At 44.3% G+C, this 14,057-nt stretch overlaps 1 protein-coding gene across 2 annotated transcripts in view; it reads right to left on the reverse strand.

The window, feature by feature from the left end:
* PTPRG (protein tyrosine phosphatase receptor type G) overlaps nucleotides 1–14,057 on the reverse strand; it is a 699,041-nt gene that overhangs the window by 168,890 nt on the left and 516,094 nt on the right. For both annotated transcript variants that reach the window (XM_012748370.3, XM_012748369.2), the window contains exon 6: nucleotides 2,040–2,106. In XM_012748370.3, coding sequence (XP_012603824.1) covers nucleotides 2,040–2,106 — 67 coding nt within the window. The remainder of the gene's footprint in view (nucleotides 1–2,039; nucleotides 2,107–14,057) is intronic.

Genomic DNA, 14,057 nt, shown 5'->3' on the forward strand with positions numbered 1-14,057 from the left:
TGAGACAGAGTCTCACTCTGTTTCCCAGGCTGGAGTGTCCTGGTGTCAGCCTAGCTCATAGCAACCTCCAACTCCTGGGCTCAAGCGATCCTCCTGCCTCAGCCTCCTGAGTAGCTGGGACTACAGGCATGTGCCACATCACCCGACTAATTTTTCTATTTTTGGTAGAGACAGGGTCTCGCTCCTGCTCAGACTGGTCTCAAACTCCTGACCTCAAGCGATCCTCCCGCCTCGGACTCCCAGAGTGCTAGGATTACAGGCGTGAGCCACTGCGCCTGCCCTTTTGTCTGTATTAATAAATGCTCCAATTCCCTGTTTTCACTATGCAGTTTGCAACATATTTTGGCTGAGTAAATAAGTGAACTTCCTTTGTAGGTAATGACTTTTTGCAGGTGGCCTCTGACTTAAGAGAGTAGGGCCAAAATCCCATCCCAGGTATCCCCATAACCACTCCCAGAGCCAGGTAAAGTATTCCCACATGTAACAGCCTATACCATGGTCTGAGTGTGTTCCCCCAAATTCCTATGTTGAAATTCCACCTCCCAAGTTCAAGGTATTAGATAATTAGGTCAAGAGGGCAGAACTCTCACGACCAGGATTAGCACTCTTGCTGAAATTGCGAATGGGAAAGAAGCAATGGAAACTTCCTGCAATGAAAATGTTTGTGGGGTGTTTTGGGTTACCCTGTTTTCCTTCTTTCACTAGGTTTATTATTGTTACCTGCTGCGTGAGTGACAATTTTTTTTGGAGACACTCTCTTGCTTGGGCTACAGTGCTATGGCATCAGCCTAGCTCACAGCAACCTCTAACTCCTAGGCTCAAGCGATCCTCCTGCCTCTACCTCCCAGGTAGCTGGGACTACAGGCACACGCCATTGTGTCCAGCTAATTTTTTCTATTTTTAGTTGTTTTGGATAATTTCTTTCGATTTTTAGTAGAGACAGGGTCTTGCTCTTGCTCAGGCTGGTTTTGAACTCTTGGCCTCAAGCAATCCTCTCACCTCGTTCTCCCAGAGTGCTAGGATTACAGGTGTGAGCCACCACACCCGGCCTGTGAGTGACAATTTTGAGAACAGAACAATCAATCCAAAAATCTTACTTGCTTCAATTGAACCCTAACAACTCGTTTTAGTTTCCCTGAAAGAGAACGGGGAAGAGGTTTGCTCAGCTCTACGGAGTTGGCTAATGTCTAAAGACAATCCTCCCCCAAAGGTGTGAAGACATTTTATTGCAGCTGCGGAGATGGAGGGAGATTTATTATGGTTCCTAATGCTATTTCTGTCAATGTCTTTGGAATTCTAATTAGACTGTTAAAACTTTGCAAATCATTACATCTAGACTCCATACCTCACTAAGACAAGGATACTTTTGAAATTAGAGGAACCTGCTGTCACAGGTAATGATGCAGTGCTGATAATGAAGTTGCAGGGAGATTCTTCCAATAAAAACCAGTTGGAAAAGACAGAATCCATTTATCTTACTTTCTCTCCCAGCTTCATGCCCGGGGATAAGAGGTCTGCCGCACCGAACAGCAGCCTCGCCTTTCTTTCCCATTCTAGCAGCTGCATGAGGTTTGTTCACACGCTGCAAAGTTTTTAATAACTTCTTAAATAAACTTAATAAACAAAGTTTTAATAACTTTCATGGATACTTAATTTTTTCCCCTACATCTGAGACACAAATGAAAAAACTGTATAAATGAAAAGACAATGGAAAGAAGGATATTTTGAGGGGAGAGATAGGAGACCCATGGCAAGCTCAACGCATAGGAATAGTACATCTTAGGACATTTTGATTTATAACACATGCATTCGAAGCGGTACCTGAAGAGAAACAAATTGCTCACTGTTCACCCAGACCCATTTGCAGGTAATAAATGGGCGTGCTCTTTACCCATCAAATAATGGCTCTAATGCCCTTCAGCATCAGTAGATGAGGAATGGGTGTCACCCTCTGTCTTCTGCAAGATAACCTGATTCCTTTAGGTGGGGATCTGAGCCCTTCACATCCCAGCAAAAGAAAGTGCATGTGTCGTACTCACCGTGATGTACGACGCCCTTCAACCCATGGATAATAGGATCCAGTGCAGAATTGTCCCTTGGACTGACCTACATGTAAAGGAAACATGATTGGTTAAATCTATTCTGGCATCAGACACAACAGCCTCAGTTTAATCTTCTAAAGAGAAGGGGGGGGTGGAAATAGATGTTATCAAGCACGCTGCGTGGATCTCACATATACCATGGCGCTCACCAAATGCAGGAGATTTATGACATAATAAAATCAAGTGAGGAAGTCTAAATCAAAAGAGAGAAACTTCTCAGAATACATTATAAGAGGAGAGAAATACCATAGTCCTAGCAAAATCTTAAGAAGTAACTGCAAGACTTTCTTCTTGCTTTGTTTTATTAAAAGTAGACCCTGACGGGCGAAAAAGTCATTGGAAGTCATCAGAGAGCAATCCATCATTGACTAAATATTTCAGTACCTTCTGGCGATTGTGTTTTCCCTTTCTTTGGAGAAAATGGATCAGTTCTCTGCTAGCCTATTCTCCTTTGGAAGGACCCTGGTCCTCTGGGAAAAGTCACACATTCTAAGGGGCATTTCTGAGAGTAACGCAAAACAAGAGAGAGTGCCTCCCACCTTCATTTCCTTCTAGGGTCTTTAATCCCCCCAAAAGTCAAGCCTCTTTGGTCTTAATCCCACCCAATTTTCCCCCTTAACTTTCTCATACTACTCAGCAGAAGCTCTCAATCTTGTCCTTGTTCTAGAAGATTAAAATTCTACGTGCATATTACAGTTGTGGCTTTTGGCTACTTTCATATATATATATATACACATACACACACATATATACACACACACACATATATAAATATATATATATGAGAGAGAGAGAGAGAGAGAGAGAGAGAGACAGAGAGACAGAGAGAGAGAGAGAGATTTATAAATGAAATGAAATATCTAGAATTTGCTTCAAAACAATATAAGAGTGAACAGCAGGGGGAGTAAGTGGGGTACAGATGCCACAAGATTGCCCTTGAATCAATCATTTAATGACCTTGGGTTATCAGTATACGATGGGTCATGATACAATTGTCTCTAGTTTTGTGTATGTTTAATTTTTTCCAAAATTAAAGAGTTTTTTAAAATCCATCATCTGTGGTCAGACAACTCCTGCTCCCCCCTCTCCCCCGGCCGCCCCGCCCCAGGGATAGTGTTTCCATCGACTCCACTTCTAACATAATGAACTTGAGATATTTTTTTTTTTTTTTTTTTTGAGACAGAGTCTCGCTTTGTTGTCCAGGCTAGAGTGAGTGCCGTGGCGTCAGCCTCGCTCACAGCAACCTCAAACTCCTGGGCTCGAGCGATCCTTCTGCCTCAGCCTCCCAAGTAGCTGGGACTACAGGCATGAGCCACCATGCCCGGCTAATTTTTTATATACATATCAGTTGGCCAATTAATTTCTTTCTATTTATAGTAGAGACGGGGTCTCGCTCTTGCTCAGGCTGGTTTTGAACTCCTGACCTTGAGCAATCCGCCCGCCTCGGCCTCCCAGAGAGCTAGGATTACAGGCGTGAGCCACCACGCCCGGCCTGAACTTGAGATATTGATGAACCTTTCACTGTGTAGCTTGACCCAATTTGATGTTTCCAAGTTAGTTCGGAGGAATCCAGAGCCATCCCTAGGTTGAATTTTAATGTGGCTGGACATTCTCTATGCCCTTTCTCACCCTTACACAATTTCCCTGTTGGGTTGCTGCCCCTTATTTGTTCTCTCTGACAATAACCCATACTCCTCCACTCTGCCTCGGCATCTGTGGGTGACAGCAGTGGTTCTCAACTGGGGGTGCTTCTGCCCTCCCAGGGGGACATTTTACCAAGTCTGGAGACAGTTTTGGTTGTCGCAACTAGGGGGAGGGAGAGGCTACTGGCATCAAGTAGGGTAGAGACCAGGGTTGTTGCTGAACATCCTACGATGCTTGGAAAGACTCCCAACACAAAATGTCAACAGCATGGAGAAACCCTGGTTAGATGCTCTGTGAATTAACAGTGATTATAGCCTAACGTCTGGAGCCCTGAGTTACACCTAAATTCAGAACACAGGCGTCATTATACACAATGTCATGTTTATAGACTAATAAAGTCATGTGGAATTTGGTACTATATCGTAAACACTACAAAAAAAAAAAAAAAGGATCAGTAGATGGGAACCTGGTGTATCAGATCACAAAGGTTGAATTCTGGGAGCTGGCAGGAATGTACATCCAAATGGCCTGAGGGCAAGCTCAAGCCAGGGGTTAAACACACTGGTTAAAGCATGAAACATTCTGGAAAAGGCAAACATGCACCACAGAATGCACCAAATAAAAATCATATTTGAAGAAAAATCATATTTGCACCACAGCAAGTATTTGATCAAAACTCAAAAACATGGTCAAAAAATGCAATCACAACTCCAGAGTATAAGATAAGAGAATCTAACCCGTACATGTGGCTAAATTTCAAAAGGCTAGAATAGAATAATATAAGAGCCCAGAGAAAGATTCTATATCAAATTGAAGTTGTAGGCAAAAAGCTGGTCTCTTCGATTCATGTTCATGCCAGTAGAATTACCTGTAGTTACTGTAATATCTGTGGGAGTTAGAATAAATGGCCACAAATTCCTCCCATTCCTGTCACATGCACCTGTGTAATTTGACTTTGCCCTGCCCCATCAAGAGTGTATGTGAACTTCTGAACCCTTTGAAACTGGGCTTGCCCACAGGACTCGCTTTGACTAATGGAAAGGGAGTGAACATTGCAGACAGACACTTGCAAAGCACTTGGATTCTTTGGAATCCTGAGAAGACCAGGTGAAGGATTCCAAGTTATCGTACTGAAGGAAGAGAGATCACGTACAGAAGACACAGGCTGAGGCTGTTCTAGACTCACCAGCCCGCCAGCTACCAGACAGGTGAGTGACTGTATTCAAGACCACCAGTCTCAGCTGAACCCTCTGGAGTCCACAGAGACAAGCTGGGCTGACCCTAATCAGACAAATTGACTAGACAACCTACCAAATCACAAAAACAAACAAACAAAAAAAATGATTTCTGTTTTAACCAATTGGATCATTTGTTATGCAGCAAAATTTAACTGTTAGAGTTTCTTTAAATGTGTGTAGAGGTGGAAGATGGGGGACAGGCCATGATATCAATAATTTTTTTTAACCGATACACTTTGCTTATGGTTCGTCTTAAAGGTTTCTCAATGAAACTACACATCACAGGACTGAGCATTTGCTATCCACCTGACCAACTCACACGGTCCTCCAAAACTACGTTATTCCTCCTGTATCATGGCAACATTTCTCAGATACTCTGATCTTCAATCCCAGCCGAGGGCCTATTTTGTAGTCAGGGGTTTGCTATGGTTTGGATGCATCCCCTAAATTTCATGTGCTAGAAACAATCTCTAACACGACGGTGTTGAGAAGTGGGACCTTCAAGAGGTTATTAGGTCTGAAGGCTCTGCCCTCATGAACAGATTATAGGCATTATCTCCAGAGCAAATTTGTTATAAAAATGAGTTTGGCCCCCTCTTGCTCTCTCTCAGTCATGTGATGCCCCTCCATCATGTTTGGTTATCACAACTGGGGTGCTGGGTGGGGGCTACTGGCATCAAGTGGGGTAGAGACCAGGGTTGCTACTAAACATCTTGTGATGCTTAGAATGACTCCTCACAACAAGGAATTACCTCTCCCAAGATGTCAATGGTGTGGCAATATGGCCCTCACCAACGCCAGCACCATGCTCTTGGACTTTGCAGCCTTCAGAACCGTAAGGCGATAAATTGCTGTTCATTAGATATTACCCAGTCTGTGGTATGCTGTTATGGCAGCACAAAATGGACTCAGATAGGAACTTTTAAATGCATTTATTCTTATCTGATGATATGAAGGCCCAAAGAAAGTGTTTCTATTCCTCCACGACTAACACTCACCAATAACATTTATAGACCATGCAAAAGGAAAATAAGAGGGCAACCTAGCTACTCCAGGTTCAATTTGTGGTCACTTCTGATTATAGCATCTCTGTGCCTGATACTCAGACCTGGCCTCATCTGAGCTGAAGGATTTGACCCCAGATTCTAAATGGAAAGACTTCTACAATGTCCATTCAGCTCCACAGCTGGTCTGTATGGCTGGGGTTGAGAAGAGGGATGAGGAGAAAGGGAGAGAAAATGGAGATTATTGGCTGGTCAAAGGAACTTACTAGTAATACTGAGCTCATTCTCCGGTCTATGTCTTGGTTCCAAAACTCAGGGTGGGGAATTCAAATAGCATGCTAATAAGTGGATTTGTTCCAGTAAGGCATAACCCTAACTGAAATAATCCCTTTCACTCACTGTTTCAATCAATTTGCCACTTAGGAAAAAAAAAAATTCATGAGCATAAGCTGAGCAATTTTGGCAGCTTTTAAACATGACAACAGTGAAGAAGGCTGTTTGAGCAACCTGTGTTTGCATTTCGTTCTCCATCCAAGGTGGAGGAGGCCAAGGAATAAGGGAAATATGGAATTCGGAGTCAGGCATCACCCTTCAAGCTTCAGTGTCTTCATCTGCAAAATGGGGATACACAAGCTCATAAGGTTGTTATGAGGATTAAAAGTCTAAAGCTTTGAGTGCAACACTGACTAAAATGCAGCATCCAATGAAGGGGAGATAATATGGGCAACAAGCTAAACACTCAAATTTAAATGAATGTCGAATAACATCGGTTTTATCCCTGAGCCCATCAATGTGCTTGGCTCTAAAAGTAATACCTCCTTGAGTTCAACTTTCGAAAGAATTAAATTTTATGTTTTATTTGATATCCACGCAATTTTGTAATATGCTGCTCCTTTGAAAGCCACACGAGGCGTTTTCCTGGCCCTTGAAATTTGCTTCCTTCCACTTTAAGATCAAAGGAGTTACATGGTAATACTGAGAAGGCAGCAATTGCACAAATGAGCTTAAAATGGACTGGAAGAAACAGACACCCCCTTTCCCTGCAGAGTTAGTGCTCTCACTGCAAAACTTAGCTCCTGGCACTTGCACTTCAGAGGAGCTTTCATGGCATTAGTCATCTTCAAAAGGATGGCACGCAAACATGAGAGAGGGCCCTGAATTAAAGCTTGTCAGTTGTCTTTAGACAGAGCCACAGCACACAGAGACACTGACGACACGGAAAACCACAACACGTCAGGCTGGAGGGCAGCTCTGCCAACCCCTGCCCCACCAACGCATGCTTCAGTGACAAGCAGGTTTGGATTAAAGGCCACCGTCATATAAATGGGGATGAAATCTAAACTTCGTAAAATTTTCTTTTCAATTAATAGCCCGCTGCAACGATCCAACCAATTATGAAATTAGTAGCCAAGTTATCAATAATCTCTAGAGATATGTTAATAATCCAGGCCCTACAGGAGGGCTGGTATTTATTCCCGCTTGAAGCGAAATGAAGTGGAGGCAGAGCAGGCCCCACGGGACCGTATGTGCCTCTGTGCTGCCTGCTGTCCCCTCTGCTATCTGGCCCTAGACTTGGAGCCTCATACATTTCGATCCATCAAGTCCTGGACATCTGCTAAATAGGATGGCCACGATAACCTGCTTGCCTTGAATCCGACATCGCCAGCTGCTCCTTTAGTCCTATAAACATCACATCCAGCCAGTAACACCTTGTGTGGAAAAAAGATTTATGCCTGCTGAGGATGGAATGGCTACACCGTTAACCACGGCCGTGGAAGAAAGTGACAAACAGTGGGACCAGAGAGTCTACGCAGCCCTCCTGAACAGCAGAGATGATGATGGCCTGCTCCAACAGGTGGCAGGTAACTGCGCATTCAGAAGCCAACTTGTCATTGCAGGCAAGCAAGTCCCAGGAGATCTGATTTCTCATCTGATTCTCCTTTCTATCCATGGCTCTTACCTAAAGAGCTGTGTAGCAAGGATGTGGCAGCTTCTTCCATTTTAGCTTCAATATCCTGGTTACCATTCTCCAGATTTTCGTTCAAGTTGCTATCAAGAACTTTCTGGCACAAACCGTCCATAATTTGGCTATCTTCCGCCACTACATTTCAGTTTACCCTTACCCAGAGACAGAGGACTAACTAGCTTCCTTTATTAATAAATTAAACACTTGTCAATAATTTAGGGAATGTGTCTGTGTTCAAGAAGACAATCCTAGGCTGGGCACAGCGGCTCACGCCTGTAATCCTAGCACTCTGGGAGGCCGAGGCAGGAGGACTGCTCAAGGTCAGGAGTTCGAAACCAGCCTGAGCAAGAGTGAGACCCTGTCTCTACTAAAAACTAGAAAGAATTTAATTGGCCAACTAAAAATGTATAGCAAAAATGAGCAGGGCATGGTGGCGCATGCCCATAGTCCAAGCTACTCGGGAGGCTGAGGCAGGAAGACTGCTTGAGCCCAGGTGTTTGAGGTTGCTGTGAGCTACATTGATGCCACAGCACTCTAGCCTGGGGAAAAGAGTGAGACTGTCTCAAAGATATAAAAAAACAAAAATAAAAATAAAAGAAGACAATCCTAGCATGAAAACCACTAACCACTGAGCTGTACTGAAAACACCCTCCTTTTCCTGACTCTTCTTTTTAGAGCTCGCAAATATTACTTTTCTTCTTGTACAGGCTGTGGTCTGTTTCTGATGTGGACATTTTTTTTTTTTCCCTTCTGACATCCCAGCATCATTTTCTATCCTCTTCTGACCGTTCCTGCTGCAATGGGATCCTAAAGAACGGAATCAGAGGTGTTGGTGCATGTAGCATCGCAAACTGCCACGGAATGAAGTCAGAGAGGAAAGCGGAGACACAGCGCAGAGTGCGGCATGCCAAGGAGAAAAGGAGTTCTGCAAAGCTGTAGGAGTTTTTGTACATTTCAGCTAAAGGCAAATAAGCAAGTGTGGATTCCTGGTCAGGAGGAGGCTTACTTTAAATGTGACTACCCACATTCTACGATCACACATCATGAGGCTTCTTATAGGAGAGGAGCGAGCCCCTGCCCAAGGGGTAGCGGATGGCCCTGTGTCATCATCTGTTCTCTAGCACTTGACAGGGACAGATGCCTGGGACTGGTTTCCATCAGCAGATGAGAAAAACTCTTAATTCCTCAGCCACGAGAAGGGATTAATATGAAAAGAAAACACAATTATAAATGCTAATAGGATTCACCGACCCTTCCCTTCAAATGGAGCTTGCGCGCTGGCATGGCTTGCTTACTGCTAATTCACAGCATTAATGGAAACTAGTCAGTTCACAGGTTATTCATCTCCAGAGAATTGAAAGTCATGGCCACGAAGGGCACTGCAGAGATGCATTTTATGCTCTTGGTCTACTTAAACCGACCATTCTCTGTCCCTCTGCCCCTACCTCCCTCCCATGCCACCAGAATATTTCCCAGCTAACTGTCAGACTTGGCTTGGAGGAGATGCATTCCTGGAAAAACCAGCCCCTGCAGGGTGACGGGAGGCCAGGAGTGAATCTGTGCACTGGCAGGTCCTGCCAGCAGCTGGCTTGTCTTGTCAACTCGGGCGATCTCTCATATTCATGAGGATCAAACTGTCCTGGGCTGGGTATACAAATCCCATTTCCTCTGGATTTAGACTCACTCACCACTCCATTTCAAAGCCAGAGCAAGAGAGAGGGAGGAAGTAGGCAGGCTGGGGTTTCCTGGCAAATGGTGCTACCAGAGTGGCCACATGGTGATTTTCGTCTTTTTTTTTAATGCATTGTGTTTCTCAGCCAAGAATGTGGTGGTGAAGCCTTTGTAAGCGGTTCAAGACAAGGTCCCAGAACCTGCCTTCCCCATTCCTGCCAGTCTTCTCCAAGCACAGGTTGTTCTTGAACAGGAAAGAGGCAAGAAAGAAATTGCAATCTCGCAAAGCACAACCTAGAGAGTATTGAGCTACAATGCAAACCATTTCACACAGATGTTGTCATGACCTTTGAATTAAAAAAAAAAAAAAAGTATGAGATCCGGGGGAAGCCTGGGGCAAGAAAGGCTTATTTCAGGTTCAGTGACTTTCCTGCCAGTTTCTCTCCGGTCGGTGTGGCAGCGCTGGACTCTCCCTCGTTAATAATCGTGCCATGCACTGATCGGCCCCAACAATATCAAAGGCTTAGCGGAGAAAGCAGAGCCGACTGTTTTCACACATAGTGAGTGACTTCAACCGCAACACATTAGGTATGAACTCTCACCTTGTTTTTTCATTCCCTCCAAGCAAAAAGCTGCTCGGGGCACTCCATGTAAAAAGACTCAAAATCCAGAAAGCATAGAGTGGGGACTGCTTTAAATCCCTGCCATGCATGCAGCAAGAAAAATACAAGAGACGAGGCATACTGGATCAAAGGGGTTGCCAGACTGATCCTTCTGTTGAAAAAATTCCTCCCTGGGAGTAGGTAAGATCCTCATTTTGCATTGTTGGTATGGGGGAAGACTGTAAATATCATGTAGGTTTCACATATGAAATATCAAAATGAACTGAATGACCTTAAACATCCCTTTACAGTTGTATAAACAAATGACAGAGGAAAAATGGTATGGTGGCTTCAGCCCAAATTATTAGCACCCAGCTCTTTAAGCTCATTCATTCACTCAACAAGTATGTTCCAAGTGTCTACTGCGGCAGGGGCAGGCTGACTGTAAGGTGGTCTCCAATGACTCAGGACCTAGGTATTTAGGACTTTGTGTAATCTTCTCCCCTTGTGGGTGAGTTACATTGTGAGGCAAAGGCAATGGGATGTAACTTCACTCCTGTGATTAGGTTACAAAAGATTCTAACCCCCATCTTGCTAGCAGGTAGCAATTTCTCCCTACTCAGCTTGCACGCTCTGGAGGAGCCCACAGTACAAGGAACTGAAGGTGACATCTGGCAAAAGCTAAGGGGGAAACTCAGCTCCTTAGTCAAACAGCCCTTGAGGAAGTGAATTCTGCCAACAACCTTAGTGAGGAGCTTGGAAGTGAATCGTTCCCCAGTTGGACTTTCAGATGAGACCATAGTCCCAGACGACACCCTTTTTGGCAGCCCTGTGAGAAACCCAGAATCAGAGGACCCTAGAAACTGTGTGATGACAATATGTGTGTTTTGTTTTCTTTATTTTTTTGCAAGGTGGGCACCCTATGTGTTGTTTTCAGCTGCTCAGTTTGCAGTCATTGGTTACACAGTAATAGATAACCACATGCCAACAACTGGGTATCGGAACAGGATATGCCACTGAAGGAATCACAGCTGACCGTCTAATTCTAGCTCCCACAGAAGAGTTGTGGATCCTGGTTTCTGAATTCACACATCACCATTATTATTATTATTATTTTTTTTTTTTGAGAAAGAGTCTGGCTCTGTTGCCAGGACTAGAGTGCCATGGCATCAGCCTAACTCACAGCAACCTCAAACTCCTGGGCTCAAGGGATCCTCCTGCCTCAGCCTCCCGAGTAGCTGGGACTACAGGCATGCGCCACCATGCCTGCCTAATTATATATATATATATATATATATATATATATATATATATATATATATATTTTTAAGTTGTCCAGATAATCTCTTTCTAATTTTAGTAGAGATGGGGTCTCGCTCTTGCTCAGGCTGGTTTTGAACTCCTGACCTCAAGCGATCCTCCCAGAGTGCTAGGATTACAGGCATAAGCCACTGCACCCAGCCACCATTTTTCTTACACTGCTGCATCCGCTATCAAAAGGCAGTTCCCATCCTTCTAGATAAGTGCTTGGCCCCCTCATGGGCCTCTGTTGCTATGCTACCTCATGGCTATGAAATGAAGGAGTAAGCTTAGAATCCAGGCTCCAACCAGGAAAACTTGGGCAAAAATAACAAGCAAACCCCAAATGGAGTCCATACACATTGATGATTCTGGGCCAAAGCATTTCCAGTAGCTTTTAAGTTCAAATAAACATAGAAAAGCAATTAATTGCAGCACTCAACCGAAGGCCTTCATCATGCAAGAGGTCGCTGGGCAAGGCACAGGGCGTACACAGTGGCGTGAGCTGCTGTGGGTTCAGATTCCCAGCTACCGAGTTAAGTGCAAACTGAGTATAGACTTGAATGCTTTTTTTTTTTTCCTTTTTTTGGAGGGGTATTTTGTACTCTGTGCTTCCTCTGGAGCCCTGAATGATTACTTCCATAATGCAGTCTCTGAAGAATGATTAAGTATCAATTCACTCTCTTAAGCAGTACCTCATAAGCCATTTCCTATTCTAAACCGTGTGCTCACGTAAAGGGTTTGGTGCCTGATACTATAAGACGGACTTAAGCTCCCTGTCACTGTTCTCTGAAATAAGCCTGTTGACGCATCTAAACATTACACTTCATTCATGGACAAATCAATGAAAATTGCTTTCGGGGGGCTACGGTGAAAACTATCAGAGCACCTGATTTAGGAGCCTTAATTCAGCAATGTTGGAGAGGGGCAGGGTACAAATGGCTTATTTAAATGGACAGACATCTTTAAATCCACAAATTAAGAGAATTCCTTTCTAGTAAGTTGTTGTCTAAACAAAGGCCAGCCCCATCTCAGGGAGGATACAGGGTAATGCCAACAGAACAGTGTGGCTTTGTATTTAAAATGCACCTGAGTTCAACAGAGAGTAAAATTAAATTGCAACAAGGAAAGGCAAAATCCTTCCCAGCAGGCTTCGATGGATAAAACGTGCCATTTGTAGCAGAACAAAATGGAAAACCAGAAAGTTTGTTCCCAGCAATCACTGCCTCAGTGGGCTCTTTTTCCTATGAGAAAATAATATGATTTCTTCACAGAGCATGTAGTCTACTTATTCAAGCTACAGTGCTCAGGATCTTTCAATTCCTCCAGAAGTTCAGTTGGAAAACAACTGGTCCTAGTGGGGGCAAAAAGGGTAGGAAACATTTAGGCAGGGAGAAGCTGATCTTGTGAAAACTGCCATTGACAATAAGCTAGGATAAGATAAAAACGCAGATGGATCTCCTGTAGTTATTTGCAATTAGCTCATCTTCAACAGCAACTTTAGCATATGAGACTGGTGCAGTGGCTAAGTGCAGGGTTTTTGAAGCCAGGTGGCAGACACTCATGGTCACCCCCAACCCCACCCCCCAACTTAACAGCTGTTCGGTCATGGGAAAGTTAATTACAATCCAGTTATGCCTCAGTTTCCTCATCTGTAATGTAGGGATTAAATCCAAGATCCTTAAAAACTGTAGCTACAGCCATTCTTTCCCCCAAAGAGGCAGGCTGGTACCCAACCAGGCATACACAAAGATCCAAATACACTTCTAGTTCTGGTTACAGACTGACCAATTGTTTTGGGATCCTGAGCCTAAATTTAGTCAGTCATGACCCCCTCACCCCCACTCCAATCTTTCATTTTGATAGGACTATAACATCTTTTCACCATGCAGATCAAATCCCCAAACCTAGGAGTTATTTTGATTCCTCCCGTTCTGGCCACACAGCAAGTCTGGAAGATTCTACCTCATGAACATATCTTTAATCTGACACCACGTCTCTCTAGCTCCTCCATTCTAACCCTAACCTGAGTCAACACCACCTTGAACCTAAACAACTTCCAACAGCTTAACCCAGAGGTCCTCAAACTTTGTAAACAGGGGGCCAGGTCACTGTCCCTCAGACCGTTGCAGAGTGTGCACTGTGGGCCTGGGATAAGTCGGCTGCTAAGCAGGACAGGCAGTGGCAGCAAAAACACCCGGAGGGCCAGATAAATGTGATAGGTGCCCCGCATGTGGCCTGTGGGCCATAGTTTGAGGACACCTGGCTTAACCAAACTGGTTTCCCTGCTTCCCCTGCTGTACCCTTCGACTCCTTCTCTGCCTAACTGCCCAGCGGTTCTCATCCTGGGTGCCCCCACTGGAAACATCTGCAGTCAGCATTAGACAACAAGCAAGCAAACAAACCAGCAAAAGCAGATGACAAAACAAGGTTCTGATCAACCTGGGGTGTGGCCTTGGCATCTGGATGTTTAAAATCTCCGCAGGTTATTTTGATGTGCAGGGAAGGATGAGAACCACTGGGCCAGAATG

Source organism: Microcebus murinus, chromosome 30, assembly GCF_040939455.1.
Source record: "Microcebus murinus isolate Inina chromosome 30, M.murinus_Inina_mat1.0, whole genome shotgun sequence".
In the NCBI taxonomy this organism is placed as follows: Eukaryota; Metazoa; Chordata; class Mammalia; order Primates; family Cheirogaleidae; genus Microcebus; species Microcebus murinus.